The sequence below is a fragment of the Poecile atricapillus genome, chromosome 26 (assembly GCF_030490865.1).
Source record: "Poecile atricapillus isolate bPoeAtr1 chromosome 26, bPoeAtr1.hap1, whole genome shotgun sequence".
Taxonomy (NCBI): Eukaryota; Metazoa; Chordata; class Aves; order Passeriformes; family Paridae; genus Poecile; species Poecile atricapillus.
This window is the reverse complement of record NC_081274.1, coordinates 4,583,792-4,606,703: the sequence shown is the minus strand read 5'-3', so window position 1 is coordinate 4,606,703 and position 22,912 is coordinate 4,583,792. Positions and strand designations below refer to the sequence as shown.

The following is a 22,912-nucleotide window of genomic DNA, read 5'->3' as shown; positions in this document are numbered from 1 at the left end:
ATTTCTTTGATACAATATTTTGCCAAGGACTTATGCTAGCTCAAAGTCAGGGTTGTGCAGGCCTTCCAAGGAGCTATGGCCTCAAGAAGCGAGCCATTCTTCAACAATTCCCCCGTTTTCCGTCTGCACAACCATGACTTTGGTTACCTTAACAAACAAACGCTTGATTTTGTTGGATATTGCAAAGGACATTGCAATATCCAACAAAATTGCAAAGGATATTGCACAACTAACACATAACAATCCAATGATCATAACACAGATAATTAATAATCCTGTTTTACATAAACTCTTAACCCATCCTGTCAGTCCAAGCCAATCAGCCAGTTCATCAATCCCAAAGAATCCCACATCTTCTTTGATCTTCTGTGTATGTTGCACGAGTTCTTGAATTTCCTTGTGGATGGATTCTGAATGATCTTGTAAGTCCATACAACACATACCATCAAAGTCTTCACATCCATGACCATGTGCTAACAACAAAAAATCAGTGCCTGCTCGATTTTGCAGTACTGCATGCTGAACTTGGGACATATCAATTGCTAATTCAGAAAGTACTCTGCTAGTACCATTTGCTTGTTTTACAACCCAACAACTAAGTTTCTTTAAATTGCGATGAGCTCTAGCAGCAGCAGCACCTGGCAAAAGGTAGAAACAAAAACCACTTGCCATCTGTTCCATAAATCCGAATTATCATCACAGTCAGAACTCAAAATTTGACAAAGATCTCTTTTCCATCTGACACGATGTGTGCTATTAGGATGATGGTGTGGAAGCGCCACGCTGAGTTGTCCAATTGTGCAAAGACCTCCAACAGGTTGTGATGGGATACCTGCCCATGCTCTGTTACCACAAATTAGAAAATAACCTGTTGGTAGTCTATGAGGGGATTGAGTCCCAAATACAGGGTTTGATGCATTCCTCACCATTTTAGCACACCACTGCAAAAAATTGCCAGTTGGACTTGTCAATGTGATGATATTGGATTGTTCACATCTTTGATCAGTACCTTTTGCACACAATTTGTTGCTAGCATTTAGATAAATACAATAAGCAGCATCTAATGAATCTGCTAGATCAATTTCTTGTGGCTCAGGGCCTTCTGGAAGATGATCATTCCAAACATCATAATTCTCCATACATTGTGAAAAATTCTTATATCCATTCCCTAGACACCTTGTCTTAAAAATGTCCTGAGTCTCTTTCATTGCCTTGTCTGTCAAAGTCCACCTTGATTCATTGACTGGAACACCAATCAGACAAATAATGAAAGGAGACTGAGGTGTCGACAGACTAGCACAGAAGGTCGTAGTATTTAAACTACGAGCAAGTGAAACCCATACATTTTCCCATGGATCTATGGTCTCTCTAGTTAACATGCCTGTTATTAAAGGTAAAATTACGAGAATGAAAATGCCAGTTGCCATTTTGAACTCTTTCTCACTGTCTACGTGAAATAGTCCATTTTTTGCACTGTGCTGTAATTATATTTGTTTTCTGAGCAAGTTTTGTAAAAGTTGCTATTTTCTGAATTCTAAATATTAGATTGGCTCTTTCTAATGCACCCACATTTTCCCATAATGATACGGCTTCTGCCTGTGTTAAAGAACAATTTAAGTATTTTGTCAATGCAGCAAGCGGAGTTAAATGGTGAATTTCTCTATAACACCTAAGACAGCCTCTGTGAGGTTCTGATCTCTGATATCCCCACAAATCTCTTTTACAACCTTCACACACAATTCTTATCCACAATTTTTCTGTGGTTTTACAATACCAACACCTTATACCTTCTAATTTTTCTTTAACCCATTGTAGATAAACAGAAAAATAAACGCTTTCTATATAGGGAGTTCTATAATCAACTTGTACACCTAATAGATAATTGACTTCTCTCACTAATGGCTCAAGGGCAAGTTGCCACTGTTTACTTTCTCGCCACCATCTACTTCCTTGCAGTCTGGCTGTGATATCCCACTGTTGATGTGGTTGATCACGGCTCGTGTCCATTTACTCGGCACCCATAACAGTCCTGTAGGGGTATCAACACACACGTAGCCTCGGCCATTAAATAGGACTTTAGCTGGTCCTATCCAATGTCCTGTTTTAGGCTCTCTGTAAGGAACAAATACTTCATTAGTTACAACACTTGATTTTACACATTCATTGTGTATGACAGCTGGAGGGTCTTGACAATCTGCAAAAACACACAAATGGTTAATTACAAAAAGAACTTCATCTAATTTTTCTTTTGGGTCAGAGATATCTTTGAATTTGTTAAGATATTTCTTTAAGGTTCTGTTAGTTCGTTCCACTATTGCTTGTCCTGTAGGAGAGTTTGGAATCCCTTCAATATGCTCAACTCCCCATTGCTGCATGAATTTTCTAATATTGTCACTGGCATATGCAGGGCCATTATCAGTCTTAATTCACTCTGGGACCCCCATAATAGCAAAACATTGGGTTAAATGTTTCTTTACATGCAAACTCTTTTCTCCTGTCTGGGCTGTAGCCCATACAAATTTTGAATAGGTATCTACAGTAACATGTACATCTTTTAATCTGCCAAATTCAGAAACATGGGTAACATCCATCTGCCATATCTCTAGGGCTTTTAACCCTCTAGTGTTGACTCCTATCCCTAACCCAGGACCATGATGACTACATTGTGGACATGCTTGTACAATTCCTTGTGCTTCTGAAATTGATAATGAGAACTGTCTTTGTAGGCCCTTTGCATTTTGATGAAACTTCATGAGCCATACGAGCAAACTCAAGCTGATTGAGAGGAACTCTCCTCTGCACCCAACTAATTGATCTGCAATATGATTGCCAAGACCAAGGCCTTCTTGAAATTTATGACTTCTAATATGTATTAGACAATATGGTGCTGATCTTAATCATGTAGCTTGTTGTATTTGTTGAAACAACTGCATTAACCGTTTATTTTGAGTTTCCTTAATAAAAGCATCCTCAATCCTTTTCAAAATACCTGCAACATACAATGAATCTGTAACCACATGAAGGGGACATTTTATCCACCGACACATAGCCCAACAAACTGCTGCTAGTTCAAGCATCTGTAATGAGTCTCCCTGCTCAGCGTGCAAAATATGGTAAGTCCAAGATCCCTGTTGCTGCCAGACAATTGCTGCTCGTCTGGTTGTTTTACCAGCATCTGTAAAAACTGTATGTCCCTCTTTTAAAGGAATTAATGAATGTTTAGGCAATTGAATCCAATTATGATCTTTCAATATTTGAATAACTTTACTTTTTGGAATTTCATTACTTACTTGCCCATTGTATGCCAATAATGCAAGCTGAAGAGGATAAGAGTGATGCATTGTCCGTTCAAGATCAGCAGCAGTCATTGGGTTATGAATACTCACTGGTCCATTTCCTGAAAAAGCAATTGTATGATCACAACCTTTTTTAATTGTCTCTCCCACTTGTTCCATCCGGGTCTGTAAGCTATGCTTAGGTTGCATTGATACAAAGACCCACTCAATTATGTAAACCAGATACTCTCCCCTGTTTTTCTTTTGCCATTGAGCAATGACGGCACACACTGAAGAAGGCTGTGAAATAACAAGCAAACGAAGAGGTAAATTTATTACATGCTGTGATGGCCATCTGGTAACAAGTAAAGAAGCAAGATATTAAATACATTGTTGCTGTGTTTCTGTGAGAACAATTGGAGCAGCAGGGTTAGTTCCTTTTAATAAAGGTCACAAGGGGGCAAGATCTTCATTAGTAATTCCAACAACAGTGTGGACCCATTGTAAATCACCCATTAAAGTTTGTACATCTGTAAGATTTTGTATTTTGTAATTCAGTGTTGCTTTAATTTGCCAGCCTAAGTATTTCCATGGGGCAGTTTTTTAGGTTTTCTCAGGAACAATTTGTAATCCAGCATTAGACAATACTTGTGTGAGCACCTTTAATTGTTCATCTGTAAAAGGGTGTTCCTGTGCAATGAGAATATCATCCATATAATGATAGATGATAGCTTGTGGCCATTGTTCATGTATTGGCTGCAAAGCTGTGGACACAAACAACTGACACATGGTGGGACTACTGCGCATTCCTTGAGGCAGTACAATCCATTCATATCTCTCACTAGGTTTCTCTTTATTAATTGCAGGTAATGTGAATGCAAACCGTTTTGTATCATCTGGATGTAGTGGAATAGTGAAAAAACAGTCTTTTAAACCAACAATTAACAGTGGCCACTTTTGTGGTAACATTGCAGGTGAAGGTAATCCTGGTTGTAAAGCTCCCATGGGCTGAATTTGTTCATTAACTTTTCGTAAATCATGCAAAAGTCTCCATTTTCCTGATTTCTTGGGTATAACAAAAATAGGTGTACTCCATGGACTTACTGATGGTTTAATATGTTTTGCATTAACCAATTCATGTGCTTTTTGCAGCCGTTCCTCACTTAGCGGCCACTGCTCCACCCACACAGGATCATTACTTTTCCAGGTCAGTTGTCATGGGGCTGGCTGCACTGCAGGGACCGCGGTGAGAAAACCGAATCTGGGGTAGTTAGTACCACTCCCCATTGAGTTAAACATTCTCGACCAATGAGGGCAAATGTTCCTTCTGGCAAAGGTATTACTGTTGCAACTGCACAGGCCTTTCTTCAAGCACAAATGTTAGAGGATTAGGTGTGACTGAAGCAGCTGCAGACACTCCTCCAACTCCATCCGCAGCAGTTGTGGTTGTTTGCAATGGCCAACAGGGTGGCCAAATTTTACTAGAAATGATGGTAATATCTGCACCTGTATCTAACAGTGCTTGTATATTTATCTGTTCTTTTCCATTTATGATGTTGTTTTTTGAACAGGACGATCATGCATTCGTAGTGTTAGGTATGTAACTGGTCCTGTTGAACCAAAGCTAGCATCTCTTCTCATGGGCTGCATAGGTTTGGATCCTTTCATCATTGCAGATACAAGATTTTGAAAGGGAATTAATTGTGCAATTTTACTGCCTTGAGGTATAAACAAAGGCGGATGCAGTGTATATGCAACAATTTGAATAACTCCCGTGTAATCTGCATCAATGAGTCCTGGTATCACCAAGATACCTTTTAAGCCTGCCGATGAACGTTCTAGCAATAATGCTCCTACATCGTGTTTAGAGGAATGAATTGGACCTTTGAAAGTTGTAGGTATCTTTTGCGGCTGATTGTCTATAAGGGTAACTCCTACTGCTGTTTCCAAGTCGATTCCCAGGCTTCCTGCGGTTGCAGGGCATAACTCTGGGTCTCGGGGGCAGTTGCTGTTATCCGCACGCGACTGCCTTTCGCAGTCATGGTAGGCATCAATCTAATACTCATGGTAGCATGAGTATTAGATTGGCAATTATTACACCTTACATTGCCTACACATTGCTTTTGTAAATGCCCAGTTTTTCCACACCGAAAGCAAACATTTGTCGGTCAGGAGCGTCCTCCTTTTACAAGAGGTTTTAAAGCCGCAGCAAAAGCTTGGTTTTGGGTGATTATTACATTTAACATTGTTTAATTTTGTGTTTTCACAGCACTAGCTACAGCCTCTGACATAAAAGCAGCTTGCTGTTGATACACTGCATTGGCCATACGTTCTAACATTGTTCCCAAGTCAGCTGTGCCTGGGAGAGTAGCTAGTATCATTTTAGCTTTTGGATTTGCATTCTCAAATGCAAAAGTCCTTGTTAATTGTTCTCGTACTTCAGGAGTTAGGTCTGTTGCCTGATCGAGTGAAATGATAAGTCTTAATAAAAGAGTCAAAAGACTCATTCATTCCCTGTTTGATAGTGGTGTAGCTTGGTGCTCTTTTATCAGCTGGAATCCTCCACAGGGCTTGCTTTGCTTCCTCAGCAGATGCATTATGCAAATCTGCTGGAAATTGTAATTGCTGTGCCGCTGATGCATAGATACCTTTGCCCATTAACATATCGATAGTGGCACCATGAAGAGGATCAACTGGCTGTTGTGGTGTATTTATAATTCTCTTACAGCCAGATTCCCATTCTCGCTCCCACAATACATACCGTGAGGGAGTGAGTAATAGTTTTGCTATGGCCATACAATCGTCAGGTGACAAAACATTAGATGCAAAAATATAATTAATCATTTGCTTAGAGGGCTCTGAATGTAGTCCATATTGAGTAACTGTATTTCGTAATTGCTGCATTAATTTCCATTCAAAAGGTGTATATTGTGCTCCAGGCTGGCCATTAGCAAGAGTTCCTTGCTGTACTGGATAGGCATGTGAAGAACAGGCAGCTGCAGCTTCGCATTGTCCTTCTAAAATAGCATCCCTGATTACTGCAGACCAGCGACTGTGAGATTCGAGTGGTCGTATCTGCATTCCCCCTGAAGTGGTAATTATCATGTCACCTACTGGCTGCCTTCCATGAGGATTTAGATTGCTCATTTTCTTGATTACTTTTTTTACAAGTTTATCTGATGGCCTCTTATGTTTTGGAACTGTAATATCAGAGGGTGTTCCGTCAGCTTCATCAGCTGAGCTTTCATCCCCAGAGTTTTTTGCACTAGTTGTACGGAATTGGGAAATTGTACAGTCTTTGCCTCCTGTTTCTGTGTTGTGTTGTTTGTTCACAGGAGATAAGGGGGATGCATTCGGAGTTACTGAGGTCAGTCCTGTCTCTTGATTGGCAATTTCTTTTGCACTTGTTTTGACAGGCACTTTAATACCTTTTGCAGGACTAGGGTCAGTGAATAAATGAGAACTTGATTTTGCTGACACTTCTATATCTTCCCCTCCTAACATTTTTTGTGCAGCTAATGCCATATGTTTTTCAGCTTGGTATTGATTTAGCGCATGAATAATTTCTCTCCAAGTGGTAGCAAGGTCTCTAGCAGACTTACTGCCATCAATAGTGGCATCCCATAAGGCATCTCCAATTTTTTGCCACTCTGTTCGGTTAAAGATTTCCATGGAATCCTGCATAAATCCCTTCTCTTTTGCCCATTTACATAGCTCTTGGAGTTTTTTTGTGCTTACACCAGGCTCTCACTTAGCGAGAAATTCTGCCAGCAGCGATAATGCCGCTTCTCTCTCCATTTCCCGAGATAGCGCTGCTACCGGCACTTCGGAGGACGGCCGTCAGATCCTCTCAACCTCTCCAGGCGCTTTGTGCCGAATCGCCTTCTCTCCTTATTCCAGAATCCACTGGATTATTTTACTGCATTTCTGCAATACTGAGCCTCTTGACAAGGTCCTCAGGCTGCGTGCTGGCTTTATTTGTAATCCCTGGGTCCCTGTTTTGGGCGACAAAATGTAGGAGACGGGTTTGGGAATCAAGAGACGACCCAGTGTGAGTTAGCAGCTTGTTCCAAATTTATTACAATCTTAGCTACATTTTTATAGTATTTTGAAAAGCTAACATGCCATCTGTATTCTACTATGATTGAATAATTGCTGTTTTTCACACATTAATTTCTACATTTCTATTGGTCCAGCTCATAACACCCGAGCTCTATAAGATACCTTTTAGTAAAGCTTATTAAGATACATTTAGCAGATTTCTCATGCTAAATTCTTATTCTTCATTGTCTTATTAACACTTAGTCTTCTTCATTTCTTTGATACAATATTTTTCCAAGGACTTATGCTAGCTCAAAGTCAGGGTTGTGCAGGCCTTCCAAGGAGCTATGGCCTCGAGAAGCAAGCCATTCTTCAACAGCACATATATATAGAAATAGATATACCTGAATATATTTACTAAATTGTATCTTTCTTACTAAATTGTATTCTTTTACTAAATTGTATTCTTTTTTTATTTTGTTTCCAATTTATTAAAGTATTTTATCAATTAATTAGATTGATTGTTTGGAAATTTGAAAGTCGTTTATAACACTACTTATTTCAAACATTATGTAGACTATGTAGGAATGAAAAAAACCACCAAACTGCAGCAGGATATCCACTGTGCTTTAGGTTCTTCTTATTGAGATTCTGCAGGGTGAGAATATTTGGCTCATTCTGAGAACTGACAACATTTTTTACCATTCAAAATTAGATCTGCCTCTGTGAGTACCACATTTCAAAAACCCAAGCCTGGGAACCTCTTTCTGTTTTTCTTCTGTCCCTGAGCAGGTAACGGGGATCCGGCCCCTGTTGGGCCCTGGCGGGGCCGGGCCGGGCTCTGCTGCAGCGCTGGCCCCTCCCGGGAATCCCTCTGGGTCCCGTTCCCGGGGGGCCGAGCCCTTCCCGGGGAACCCGCCCAGCCCCTTCCAGCGGCGCTGCCGGGCCGGGCCAGCCCCCGGCTCGGCTGAAATTCTGCTGCCACTGAGTTTCTGCAGAAGCTGCCGGGCAGGGGGAGCGGAAGCGGCCTCTGAGTGCTGGCCTGGCTGCTGAGATCCCAGTGCAGCCACGGGAAAATCATCCAGCAGGAACAGCTCCGGCAGCTGCCCCAGCACAGAGCGAGTAACCAGCCACAGGCCTGGGCAAGATATTAACCCTTTCAATACACAGATGAGACCTACAAACCTTGTTCATCTCTCCAGGGACAGAAAAGGACAGACTAACAACATGCAAAAAACCAACATAAAAAAAATCAAAGTCAGTAAAAAAAAAGTCAAACCTCTGATAGAAAAAAAAAGGAAAAAATGTAAATTAAAACGAAAATATTCTTTTAGTAAAGCCATAGAAATAAACAATGATGTATGAAAATATCTCCTTTAATTAATGAAAAAACTATAAAAAAATATTCAAACTGTAAATCTAAACAAAAACATCCATTAATGAAACCAACCAAATGTTAAAATAACTGTAATCCCATAAAAAGTTTGAACAGAAAAATAAATAAAAACAATAAAAAACCTTTGCCCCCAGGGAGAGAAGAAGAAAACTTCTGTTCCCAGAGATGATCACAAAAACAGATGAAGAAAACATTTGCCTTCAAACAACTCATCCTTAAAATAACATCCCATGAATTCATAACCCATAGACACACCTCTCAGAGGGCTGTAAAAATGAGAAAAACGTCACAATAGCAAAATTGTAAAATTGTATTTGTAAAAATAAAAAACCACAAAAAACCTGTTCCTTGTAAAAAAGTCTCCATGACATAACAAAATCTAATAAAAACTATTGCATAATTAATATTGTTTTAAAATCACAAGTTTTATCTCGACAATGTCAGATAAAACAAAAAAAAGTTATTCAGGGGGAGGAAAGGTGTTCTGAAAGTTTTATTCTGGTTTCTTATTCTTGTACTCCAGTTAATAAAGTTTCTTTATTCCTTCTAAGTTTTAAGTCTGTTTTGCCCTTCTCTTAATCCATATCTCACAGTGAGAAATGAGTAAGTGCCCTGGAGATTTCAGCCAGCGCTAAACCCACCACATTATTTAGTGCATTAGCCAAAAAAGTCAAATTAGCGAATCTCAGCCACTGCACCAGGCTGAAGCTGAGGATCCCCAGCCAAGCTCAGAGGGAGGAGAACACAGCATTTGTGGGATCCTTTCCAGTCTGACTTGCTTTAGCTGCACCCTGGGGGAGGAGAGAGCAGGAGAAGGGTTGGCTGAGTCCTCTCCCCTCTGCCTTGCCCTTCTCTGCTGGATCCTCAGTTCATCCCACACCCACCCCAAGACTCCATCCCCATCCTACTGGTGCTGACGGGATTAAAGGAGATAAAGAGGAGATTAAAAGGATAGAGGGGAGAGAAAAAGAGAAGTTTAAATGCAGCTTAAATATGAAAGAAATGCATATGTTCGTGGCTGCTGAGAGTTCAAAGGGAGCTGAAGGGTTTGGGAAGGGACAGGAGCCCGTGAAGGGCTCAGGAGCTGCTGCTGCTGCCGGGAGGGAGGAAATGCACCAATGGCTCCCAGCAGAGTCTGTGCTTTGAGGCTCTTTCCCAAACAGCTGCAGGAGGGAAAGCAGCTGAGTTTGGAGGAAGAGTTTTCTGCTGAGGTTTCCTGTTTGGAGCTGTCACAAGCTTGAGCTGCTCAAGGGAAAGGCGGCTCTGCTTCCAGCAGGGCCCAACTGCACGGGAGCACAACTTGGTTCCCTGGCCCTGAGCCAACGGGCAGCAGCAGCTTCTGTTCCCTCCTGGCTCTTGTGTCATTTCCAGCAGCACAAGACACACCAATAAAAGCTCCTCCAGAACATGCCATGATCAACACAACTTGATTTCATTGCATGAAGGAGCTCTGACAGTCCCACGGGCTCAGGTTTGTTTGTCAGTCAACAGAGCAGGGAAAAGCACAGACACATTCCCTGCACAGGGAATTCACAGGAGGAAAGTGCAGCGCTGGAGGATGTGCATGGATACAACGTTCCCACGGCAGCTTTGGGGATAAAATCGTCAGGAGAGAGAAAAGAAAAAGTCCTACCAAGGGTGGGCTGGGGAGGGCTGGTGCTTCCCGGGAGGCTCCCGAAGCTCAAGAGGACAAAGCCCAGACCTTGTCCAAGCTCCGAGCTGGGTCTGAGCCAGAAACCAGGGGGTGGCAGAGCCATTGCTGCTGAAGGGCTTCAGATTGCCAAAGCTAAAGTGTCCAGTATCAAAAAACAACTTGAGGTTACGGAAGTCCCAGTGCCCACGTTCCATCCCCTCATTTCAAGCTGAAAGTGGAGCTCCACTTGTGACTCTACTTTTTAAGAATCAATGTCAAACTTCAACAAAATTCCCTTAGAAAGACCCCATGAAGGATCTCACTGTGAGAGCTCACTCGAGGCAGCCCCAACTCCTGCCCTGGTTCAGTCCCTCTCAAGCCCACTGTGCTTTCCAGCTGCTTTGCTCCAGCTCCCCCCAGATCACCATGAATTCCACTGAACTGAACCAAATCCAAGTCCTCGTGGGTCGGGACAAGGGCAGGGAGAGGTCACTCAGGGATCACCATCAGGGGCACAACAGCCCGACATGGGGAAATGAACTGAACTTAGGACTGAGCAAATCAGACCAGGAGAATGAGGATTAAAATCAATCTTGAGAAACACCTCCTCCCGCTCCTGAACTTTTCTGTCCGGGCCGCTGCTCGCGGGGCACAGAGAGGGACCCGGCCGTGTCCCTCCAAACCTCCCTGGGAATCACCCCAGAGTCCTCAGCTTTCCTTCTGCCCATCCCGGGGGCCCCTTGTCCCTCCCAGTGGCTCCCGTGGCTCTCCCAGTCCATCCCAGCCTCTCCCACTGACCCTCCATGTCCATCTCGCCCCTCCGTGGATCTGCCGCTCCTCAGCCAATCAGAGCGCGTCTCTCTGATGACTCATCAGTTGCCGGGCAGATCCACAGAGCCGAGAGCCCCGCGCTGGACTCGGCCTCCCAGTGCCGCGCACTTCATTCCCAGTCCCTCCCAGTGCCACCACAGTCCCGCCCAGTGCCACCACAGTCCCGCCCAGAGGCCCCAGAGTCACTCCCACTCCTTTTTAGCCCGTTCCCAGTCTCTTCCGAGTTCATTCCCACTTCACTCCCCAACCTCCACACTCTCTTCCAGTGTCCCAGTATCCACTCTCATCTCTTTCAGTGCCACCCCAGTCCCTCCCAGTCCATTCCCGGTCCCCCCCAACACCACATCACTCGTCTCCCATCTCTCCCAGTTCTCCCTCAGCTCATCCCACTCATATCCACTCTCTCCCAGTGCCCCCATCGTGGCCATCTCGCTGGTGCCCTCCAGCTCCCAGCCCGGCCCCGGCCGCCTGCTCTGCTCCCTGATGGATTTCTCCCCTGCCCACATCCAGCTGAGCTGCTCCCAGGGCCAGCAGCAGCTCTCGGGCCACGTGCTGGCCACTGCCGTGCTCCCCAGCGGGGACTGGAGCCAGCAGCTCCTGCTGGGAGGAACTGGGAGCTAGACTGGTTTAAACTGGAAGAGGGGTTTGCAGGTCAAGAATAGCTGAGAAGGGTTTTGAAGGATGTTGGGGAGGGTGGGATGGGGTTCTGGGGGTCCCCGTGGACACTGGGAGGGAGTTTGGGGGTGCTGAGTGTCACTGGGAGGGATTTGAGTGAGTCTGGAAGGGATGGAAGGAGATTGGGGATTGGAAAGCAGGGATTGGGATGAGGTTGGTTGTGCTGGGAAGAGACTGGGAGGGGACTTGATGAGTCCTGGTGGGACTGAGAAGGGACTGGGAGAGGGTTTCGGGGTCCAGGGGCAGTGGGGGGAAATTGGGAGGGGGCTGTGGGATCCTGAGAGGAACAGGAGGGGCTCTGGTGGGTCCTGGGGAGGCTGGGAAGAGACTGGCAGTGATTTACCAAAATAGCAATATTGAGCCAGTATCAATATCAATCTGTTAATGGAGAAAAAACCTCTCCAACAGTTTAAAGTTACAAAGTGGATGTTTAATCACAGCACTGGGCGAGTGTGGGAGTCACCCCTTAATACTCACTGCAAGTTGACAAAAGATTCCAGTGTGTTTTTATTCACAAAAGTCTTGAATATCCAAAATATGAATACATATTTATAATGCTAACACTTCCCATTCCCCACTTCAGATAAAAATGAATGGTAATGTTTTTAAAATGTCATTATGCCTATGTGGTGGGCTCCCTAATTTGAGGACGGAGTCATTTTGGCGAGGAGAGGTCATCAAGAGATGAAGGAAAACTGCTCTTCCTCACTCTCACCTTTCTACCTTTACAATGGTTGACATTACAAATGACATTTGGTACAACTCAAATTTTCTCCCTTGTGACTTTTAAATGGGTTTCCAGATGTAAGGTCTGTGATCTTCCTGAACCCGTTGATCAGTTTCTCTTTTCTCATTATAAGCACAGCTGAACACACATACAATGAAAAGTAATTTTTTACCTAAGTCCAAGATTCATTATCTCAAATCCTGCTTCTCACTTAATCATTAACTCTAACTAGTTCCAGCAAGGCCTATCTCTAGCTAAGATCTCCAATTTTTCTAAAATTCTTCATTTTTTAAAATTAGTGACTCCAAAAGAGGTTTCAGACAGTCCTGGGCAGGCTGAGGGAGACTTGAAGGGTCTTTGAAGAGGCTTGGGGTGTCTGTGAGAGGTTTTGGGGGTTCTAAATCTGGCAGATGCCCCAGGGATGCCGTGAAACACTGCCCACAGCAAGATGCTGATGGGCATCAGGGGCTCCTTGTTGGGCTTTGTCTTCCTGGTGCTGGGGCTCAGCTTCTATCTGAGGAAGAAGGTGAGGGGGGTACTGGGGATTGTGTCCTCCCTCCCCCAGAGCGTGTGTGCTCCCCTCCAGGGCTCCCAAGCTCCATGTCACCCCATTTTCTCTGCCCGCAGAGCTCCTGAGGTGACGGAAAAAGGTTCTCTAGGATTTAAAGTCAACAAATCCACTCTCCTCAAGGCATTCCCATTGTTTATCTGTATCCTGTTGGATTTTCATTCCCTTGATTTCATCCAGGTGCCCACAGGGAGCCAGGAAGATGTGGAGCCTCCCAGCCAGGTGTCTTCCCAACACGGATCACCAGGACCACGGATCACCAGGGCTCTGCCCAACGGGGGTCACTGGGGATCATCCAACGCCGATCCTCCCATGGGGGATGGAGCTGGAGCAGCGCACGAAGCTCTTCCCGCACTCGGGGCACTCGCAGGGCTTCCCTTACTGGTGCCTCCGTTGGTGTCGGGTCAAGGCTGAGCTGTCTGAGAAGCTCTTCCCACACTGGGGACACTCGTAGGGCCTCTCCCCACTGTGGATGCGCCGGTGGATGGTGAGGTGGGAGTTGTACTTGAAGCCCTTCCCGCAGTCGGGGCAGCGGAAGGGCCTCTCCTCTGTGTGAATCCGCTCATGTACGAGGACACTGGAGCTGCGCTGAAACCTCTTCCCACACTCGGGACACTCGTAGGGCCTCTCCCCAGTGTGGATGAGCTGGTGTTTTCTCAGGTCAGAGCTCCACCCAAAGCTCTTCCCACATTCCAAGCAGGTGTAGGGCCGTTCCCCTGTGTGGATCACCTGGTGTGTCATCAGGTCAGAGATGTCTCTGAAGCCCTTCCCACATTTCCCACACTCATAGGGCTTTTCCCCAGTGTGGATCCTCTGGTGATTCCTCAGGCTGGAGCTCCGGCTGAAGCTCTTCCCGCATTCCCCACACTCGTAGGGCTTTTCTCCAGTGTGGATCACCTGGTGCCGGAGCAGCTCAGAGCTCCACCTGAAGCCCTTCCCACATTCCAAGCACTTGTGGGGCTTCTCCCCCAGCTCTGAGCTCTGGCTGGATCTCTGGCCGTGTTCCTGGCACTGGGGGGATCTTTCCTCCTCGCAGCTCCCTGGACTGGGTTTCCAGCCTTTCATTGTGCGGGATCTCCAGGGCTTTTCCTTCTCCTCTTCCATCTGGACGCAGTTTGGGAATGAAAATTCCTGGTTTGGGGGAAAAAACAAGAGGAGAGATCCTTGGGCTGGGGTTCCTCCTTGCCCAAGTTCATCTCAGGAAGTCATTGGGCATCTTGTGTCTGTAAGAATCTCTAAAACACCAAGATTCAGCCCAAACATCCTCCAAACATCAAAACACTGATCAAAAACTACCCAAACACCAAATCCAGGCAAAACCCCCTCCAAAATAGAAAGATTCAGCCCCTGCAAAAAAACAAAGCACCAACATTTAGCCCAATAAAGCTCAGAAACACCAAGATTCAGCCCAGTGAATATTGTGGATCACCCTCCCCAGTCACCTGCTGACTGTGGGCAGGGCAAAACTCCTGGGACTGCACATACAGGGAGGGTGGAACCTTGTGCTTGTGCTCCTCCTCCTCCTCCATGTCCCTACTCTTCCTCACACTCCTCTTCCCCCTTCTCCTGCACAATCCCACCTTCTCCTCCCACATACATCCTTTGAACATTTTGTTCCTCAACCCTGCTTCTCCTTCCCTTCTCCTCCAGCCCCCAGGCCCAGCACCCACTGCCGGCTCCCTCTTCCCCCCCAGTCCCACAGCATCCCACCGCAGGGGCACGGATGGAGCTGGGCCAGCTCGGCCTGGGGCAGCGCTGGGCTCTCGGCCACTTCCGCCCGCACTCGCTCCCCACTGCAGCCGCTCCCGCCACCACAGCGCGGGGGGGCCCGGCCTTGGCGCTCCCCCCTCCCACCTCCCCAAATTCCCCTCAAGGGGGGCGCCAAGGCCCAGGGGGCACAGGTGGGATCCAGGTAGGACCACTGAGGGGACAAAATGGAATGTTAGAAGGGCATCCTGGACAAAGGGATGATGACCCCAAAATATCCAGGAAGGGTCCCTTGGGAGCATGTGGAGGTCGTTTGCACATTCTCCCGGAGGGAATTAAGGACATGGACACCCAGGGGGGCAATAAGGGAAGTCCAGAAAGGATTTAGACAACAGGGGATGGATGGAGTTGGTGTGCTGGGAAGGGATTGGCTGAAGGAGAGTGTGCAGGAAGGTGCTTAAGGCAAAAAGCAGCAGGAGGAATCTATGGGGTAAGAAAAAGGAAGATGGAAAAGAAGAGGAAATAAAAAATACTGAGGATTGGGATATGTTTCAGATAAGATGTCTTATCCTCAGAATTTGCCAGCTGACTCAGATCCTTTGTATCCCAGTTTTCCAGGACAGGAAAACAAGGAGGTCAGGATTTCAGGGGGTTTCTCTGAGCTGGGAGTGGCAGGAGCGGGCGCAGAGCTGCGGCACCGGGAGCACGGGCTGGGGGCCTGTGGGGAGCTGTGGGGCCGGGCCGGGGCTGTGGGGCAGCCGGGGCTCAGCGCCGGGCGCTGCCTGACCCCAGCACCCCCCGGGCAGGGCCGGCAGTGGCCCCCGGCCCCCAGGAGGCTGCGGGACGCCCCGGCCGCTGCCCGGCCCCGTGGAGCTGCCGGCCCTGCCCGCCGGGGGGGCCGCCTTTGGACACTGCGGCAGGACAGGGACCGGCTCTGGGATACGGGCTGGGGAGGGGAGCCTCAGCACAGCCAGCACCAGGAAGGAACAGCTCAGAAATGGAGATTAGACCTGCAAGGATCCAGATGATCTTTTAAGCATTTTGTGCTGGGTCCCTGCAGAAAGGAAGGATTTTGCAGAAAGCTCAGCAGCTGCCACACGATGAGCACCCACAGGCACTGAGGGGGGCTGCAGCAGGGCCACAAGAAGCCCCTGCAGCACTTGCTCCTTGCAAAGGCTCAGCAGCTGAATGCAGCAAGGGATGAGCAAAAGGCCAAGCTGAAGGCAAAGGCCATGGCACACTTCCTACAGCCCCTGAGGGATCAAGCCCAGGGCCCAAGGGGGCCCCAGCACCCAGGGGACACCCTCAGCCACAAGCACCTGGCACAGGCATTGCCCTCCTGGCCAGGGGACAGCCCACCCAAACAGCCCCTGGCAAGGAATCAGCCTTCCAGCTGCAGGGCACAAGGACACTGCAAGCACAGACAGGAGCACTCTCAGCACCAGCAAGTCCAGCCCTTGATGGACACGGATTCTTAGCGGTCTCACAGCTCCCATTCCACCAGGGACCCACCACACTGCAGCCCTTGGGAACATCCAGGGTGGCTCTGGATCCAGAGGAGACCTTTCCTGATGGACACAGGGGCCTCTCCATCCACTCAGAACCTTACACATAAAGGTGCTAGGGAATATTTTAATAATTAAGGCACTAAGTGGGAAGGATGAGTGGGTGTGTTTTATTCAGCCACTATTAGCAGATGTGTGGGATGGGTTTAAAATGCAGGAGCTTTTATTTGCTCACAATTGTGATTATAATTTACTGGGAAGGGATTTGATGGTTAAATTGAGAATGCAAATTAATATTGCAAAAGGTGATACAGAGGCTGGTTCTGTTGTACCTCTGTGTCAAATGTCTGGCAGAGCCTAGGCTGAAGTGAACCCACAAGTGTGGGCAGCCCCAGGGAAATTGGCAAAATTAGATATGGAGCCTCTCCAAATTTCCCTGAAGCAACCAGGACAAGAGGTGTCGAAAAGCAATCCCCTGTTCCAAGGGAGGGAAGGAAGGGCTCACAGCCTGTCTGGGAGTCCTGCTCAAGGCACGGCTTGGGGAGCCAGGGATGGCTCCCTAGAATGCTCCTATCCTGCCAAACAAGAAATCCAATGGAATCCACAGAATGTTGCAGGACCCAAGAAGAAGAAATGAGATGATGAAACCGAGGCACCCCACACTCTCTGATCCTTACACCATCCTCAACCAGGGGCCCTCCTCACACTGCTGCCATTCACAACTTGATGCAAAAGATGCTTTCTGGGGATCTGCCCACTTCCACAGGATGCAAACAGAATTCTGCCTTGGGCTGGCAACAAGAGGTAGAAGGGAAAATGCTCAAGACATGGACGGTCCTTCTGCAGGGATGCACGGAAGCACCGGCCTGATTGGGGCAAGCCTTGCAGGAAACATCAAAGGAATTGACCTCACCCCCAGGGACTGGCTTAATGCAGGATGTGGATGACTTGATCCAGTCAGGAGGACAAGGAGAAGAGGTAGAGGAAGTCTCTGTGAAATGGCTTCATTTGAAGGCAAAAAAGCAGCTTTGAGTATCTGACGGAAAAGTTCAAATAGTGGAGAAAATGTTTAAATATTTGAGACCTATTTTGACTGAAGGCTTGTGGTATATTGACCCTGAGAGGGTCCAGGGAATCTCAGAAATAACACTTCCCAGGACTAAAATGGAGATGGAATTATTCTTATCATTAACAGGGAATTGCAGGAGCTGGATTGAGGATTCTCTCTTCTAGCCACAACACTGTGTGACTTTTTTACTCCCAGATATTCTCAATGTTACGGGGTGGACATAAGAAAGAGAAAAAAACTTAACAAAATGAAAAAAATAAAATAATTGATGCCCCAGCCATGGCTCTTCCAGACTCAGAAATCTGAATTGGAAGGGAATATTAAACAGGCCACCCCTGAGCCTGCACTGAAGGCAACGCAGCAGCAGCCAGGGCTCCCCAGCGGGGGAAGCCCCTGGGCCTGCCCACAGATCCTCTGCTCAAATCCTCGGCCTGGCCACCCTCCTTTGCCATCTCCAGCCACTGCCAGACAATCCTTGCTCTCACTCTTGCAGCTTCAGCCCTTTCTGTGCCTGCCCTCGCCACAGCTGCTGGGGAAGGCACCGGGACAATTCCACTCTGCCTCTCAATTACACTCACACTCTGCCCTGCCTGGGATTAGCTGCTGCCAAAATAGACCAACTTTAAAATAGCTTCAAATCTTATTTCTCTGGTCACACTAGGTTTGCCTTTGGTCTTGGGGAAAGGAATTTTAAAGGGGTTTTTTTAAGGGATGTTCCACCACTCAGTAGAGATGAAATTAACATCTCAACAGACTGGGAATAGCCCAAAAGATTCCCACCAAGATAACGACCATCAACAAAACATCAACACCCAGCAGCAAACATCAACCAACATCTCCCCCAGACACTGCCCCAGGCACAGCTGGAGACACCTGGTCTGGAAAAGGCTGAGCAGGAAATCCAGGAGTGCCCACCTAATTCACATCACAGGCACAGAAATCCGGGTGCCACAGGAAACCAAATCCTAACAACTCCACACCTTCAAACCAATGAACATTAAACCAAGGGATTTCTATGGGGTCAGACTGTATATAGTTTAGGAAACATCTATTAAATTCACATGTCTTGGAATGATTTTCTCTGCACACCCAGCCAAGGTGAGGAATTAATGATTTCTGTTGCACATTCTGGCCAGACTCAAGTCATGCCTTGATTTTATATTGTTGGAGAGATTTTATTCATCTCGCAGTTTTGGTGACAAGACTACACCATTATTATGCTTTTCCTTAATAATCCTACTTCTATATTGTTACTCAGACTGGTAGTGCTGGCCCAGGGTTGGGAGAATCAGTTTTTAGACTTAGGGCAAGAAGTAGAAAAAATCTTGATTGCTTTGGATTTTTTTGGGAATGTGTATGCATGGCTGTTATGATGGCAAAATTTTGGTGTGCATTTTTGAATGTTCACCTTTATGCCTCAGTTTTAAAAACTAAGAGTTTTAAAGGTGACCTCCTTAACTTGTAAAGAGATAGTATAGTATTATTTTCTTCAAAAATGTCACTTTTGGAGTGGCCACATGTGAGTCATCCCATGGCTGCCCTGGAAGAGAAGCTTTGTTCCAGGCAGTCAGGAGAGGAGCTTTAGAAATGCAAATTAACACTGATGGGACCAAGCCTGCACAATGGCCCAGGGGCTCCCTGCCTGCAGGAGGAATTGGGCTGATTCCCTCTGCCCCTCAGCCCAAGCTCTGCCTGCTTGCACAGATGGAATTTGCACAGCTAAAGGCACAGCCCATTGTGAGGATATCTGACTCTGCTAGAGGAATTGGTTAAGATGCAAAGGAAAACAGAAGATGGGGAATGTTGTGAAAACTTCACTAAAACAAGTGGGGAGAATCATCCCTGTCCCCACTCCAACATGTGCTGTCTCTGTCTATGTTATATAGGGTGTATCAGACCACTGGGGTTTATTTGCTACCACAAGGTCAGAGAAATCAGTTGGGAATCCAAGTATGTGATGACTTAATGAGAGAAAAGCTGACAATTAATGCAGCCCTGGCTGGAGGGAGCACCCAGAAATGGGGAAAAGATGAACGGCCATCAGAACAAATCATGCAACACCATGGACCAGACCCTGGAACCCAAACAAATTGATATCAGATACCAGAGAAACCATTTATCATTTCAATGGGATAATTAGATTACAGGATGCCATTGAAATAATAATCAACCACACAGCTCCAGCTCCTGACCTTCCTCCCAACCAATCCACTCAGATGAGGAACACAACATTTCACCATGGGATGGGATCACATTATCTATTAGCAGAAGGAGGCAGAATTTGTGGAAAAGTAAATTATTCAAACTGCTGTTGACAAATAGATGAGAACAGATACCAAAGGAAACAAGAAAGCAGCTCATGAACCAGTCCAAATGAGGAAAGGATGGGAATGGGAAACGTTTTTGTGCTTCCCCAGCAGACCATGGGTTACAGAAATGCCAGACAGAGCTGTCCCCCTTCAAACCTACACACCAAAAATCCCATAACTCAGGAATTCCTCCCAGAAAAAAATCTGCTAGGATCTCCCCAAATTGAGTGAAAGGGGGGATGGGACCCACAGACTGAGCAGCGGATCTTGGAACCCCCAAATCCGAGCACAAGGGAGGGGGTTAGAGATTGGAGGGACGATTGGGAAGGGATGTGGAAGAAGAGTAGGAAAAAGAGAGGGCTGAAACCCCCAAAGCGTGGGGGAAGGTGCTGGGAAACCCAAATTGCATTGAGAGGGGTCAATGGACTGGGGGAAGGATGAGAAAGGGGGAGAGAGGAGAGGGAAAGGTGGGCTTGGGATGAAAGAAATGTGGTTCCCTGTCCTGCAGCAATCGATCCCTGGAGCGATTCCCTGCGGCTTGTGGGGAGGAAGATCCACATTGGGGGGGTCCCCAAGCCCCCTGCCCATCCCAGCATGTCCATCTCGCTGGAGCCCTCCAGCTCCCAGCCCGGCCCCGGCCGCCTGCTCTGCTCCCTGATGGATTTCTCCCCTGCCCACATCCAGCTGAGCTGCTCCCAGGGCCAGCAGCAGCTCTCAGGCCACGTGCTGGCCACTGCCGTGCTCCCCAGCGGGGACTGGAGCCAGCAGCTCCTGGTGCTGCTGGAAACCGCCCCCGGCAATGCGGGCTCAGCTCCAGCTGCCAGGTGGAGCACGTCAGCCTGGAGCACCCCCTGAGCCGGCACTGGGGCACGGCCCGGCCCCCACAGCGCCGCCAGGGGCTGCCAGGACACGGAGGCCATTTGGGGCTCCTGGGCTTAACTGGCAGCCCCTCCTTGAGAACCCCTCTCCCCCTGTCCCAGCTCCCCTCATCCCCCTCTCCCAGCCCTTTCCCACCGCCTCCCGGCCCCGCTCCGCTCACCCCAGAGCTCCTCGCCAGCAGCCGAGAGATGGAGCAGGAGGGGAAGGAGGAGGAGGAGGAGCGGGAGGAAGAGGAGGGGTAGAGGAGGAGCAGGAACTGCAAGAGGAGCAGCAGAGGAGGCCCCACGTGCGTCCATCGCTCTCTGGATCTGCAGCCCCTTCGCGCCGGGAGCATCGGGCCCCGCATCCCGCAGCTCACCGGGGACGGGAACCTCGCCCCGAAGGTCTTGGGCCGTCCTGGCAGGATTTGTTTGAAGGGGAAGGGATATTTGGAGCTCACTCGAAGTATCCTTGGGGACCCCTGTTCCTTTTTCTGGGGCCGGGCCGGGCAGAGCGATGTTTGGATCTTGCAGGACTCCAAAGCTGACCTGAGATGCCCGGTACCGGCAGGGGGAGGGGAGCAGCGAAAAGGGGGGAGCCCCGGGAGTCCCGGAGCCTGAAAGGGGGACCTGGAGAGGGGGGATCCCGAGAGCCGGGAGTGAGGGGAGCCTGGAGAAGGGGCAGCCCGGAGAAGGGATGAGCCTGGAGAGGGGGAAGCCCTGGGACACCAAAGTGGGGACCCCAGGGAAGGGGAACCTCAGGGAGGGATTTTTTCCTCTCAGTCCTGATGCTTTGGAGATTTTCATGGACACAAGACACCTGATGACTTCTAGAGATGGACTTGGGCAGGAGGAACCCTGAATCCTAGGTGGTCACCCCTTGTTTTTTTCCCCCAAACCAGACTTCTCATTCCCAAGCATTAGACAAATGGAGGAGAAGGAGGCAGAGAGGAAGATGCTCTGGGACCCCCAGGCAACAACAGTCAGTACAATAGTGGAGGCAAAAGCATTATCACCAAATACATCTGCCCAGAGGGCAGAACTGGTTGCCTTAACCAGAACACTAGAATTAAGTGAAGGGAAAAGGGTAAACATATGGACTGGCTCAAAGTATGCTTTTGGGGTGGTGCATGTACACAGAGCACTGTGGAAAGAAAGAGGACTGCTGTCTCCTCAAGGCACACACATTAAACATCAAGATGCAGTCCTGCAATTAATAAAAGCAGTACAAAAGCCTGAGCAAGTAGCAATCATGCACTGCAAAGCTCACCAATCAGGAAGCTCCAAAATTCATGAGGGAAATTGGAAAGCAGACTGGACAGCCCAACAAGCTGCTCGAGAAGCGCAAACTGCAATGGCATTGATACCTTTAAAAACTAATGTATCTCAATTCAATTTACCTCCAGAACCAAAATATTCAATAGAACATGAGAAATTGGGACGCTCACTGAATGCACAGAAGAATTCAGAAGGGTGGCATGTGACTACACAGGGACAAGTAGTGGTACCCTCCTTGATAATGAGGGAAACTCTACAAATTAAACATAATGAATGTCATTGGAGTGCAGAGGCACTGATTAAATTGATAAAACAAAATTTAATTTCAGTATGGATGTTAAAAATCCAAAATCATTAATGTCAAAATGTGAAATTTGCTTAAAGAACAATCCAGTGGCTAGATGACAGCCACAATTAGGGAAAACCAGGAGATTATTGGCAAGTAGATTTTGTAGAATTACCAAGAACTCGAGGATACAAATATCTATTGGTAGGGCTTGACACATTTTCACAATGGCCAGAAGCTCTTCCCTGTCACACAAATCAAGCAAAGGAGACAGTCAAGTGGTTACTGCAAGAAATCATTCCAAGATTTGGGGTGCCTCTAGGAATATCATCAGATAGGGGCCCACATTTCACAGCCACAGTAGTGAGGGAGGTGAGTAGGTTACTGGGAATAGCTTGGCATCTCCATACACCATGGAGACCCCAATCCAGTGGACAGGTGGAGAGGATGAATCAGACATTGAAGAGGCAAATCAGCAAAATATGCCAAGAGGCTAAATTGCAGCAGCCACAAGCTTTACCAATAGCACTGCTGAGGATTTGGATAAAGCCTAGAAGTGGGATGTCAGTCAGTCCTCATGAGATATTGGATGGGAAACCATATGAATCCCCTGAACCTAATCCAAATGTACATGTTACAGGGAAGCAAGAGGTGTAGAATTATGTTCTGCCTCTTGGAAAAGCTCGAGCTCGACTTCGGAGCACCCTTGTGTGGAACAGGCCGCTGACTCTTGAGAATCCAGTTCATGACATCCC

General features: G+C 47.4%; 1 protein-coding gene across 1 annotated transcript in view; it reads right to left on the bottom strand.

The window, feature by feature from the left end:
* The window catches only part of LOC131588455 (zinc finger protein 729-like), a gene marked incomplete at its 5' end in the record, with an annotated part of 206,536 nt that overhangs the window by 134,999 nt on the left and 48,625 nt on the right, over positions 1-22,912 (bottom strand). Inside the window, 2 exon segments of the mRNA XM_058857328.1 lie at positions 11,425-11,431; positions 13,529-14,054. Of these exon segments, the coding sequence (XP_058713311.1) occupies positions 11,425-11,431; positions 13,529-14,054 (533 nt within the window).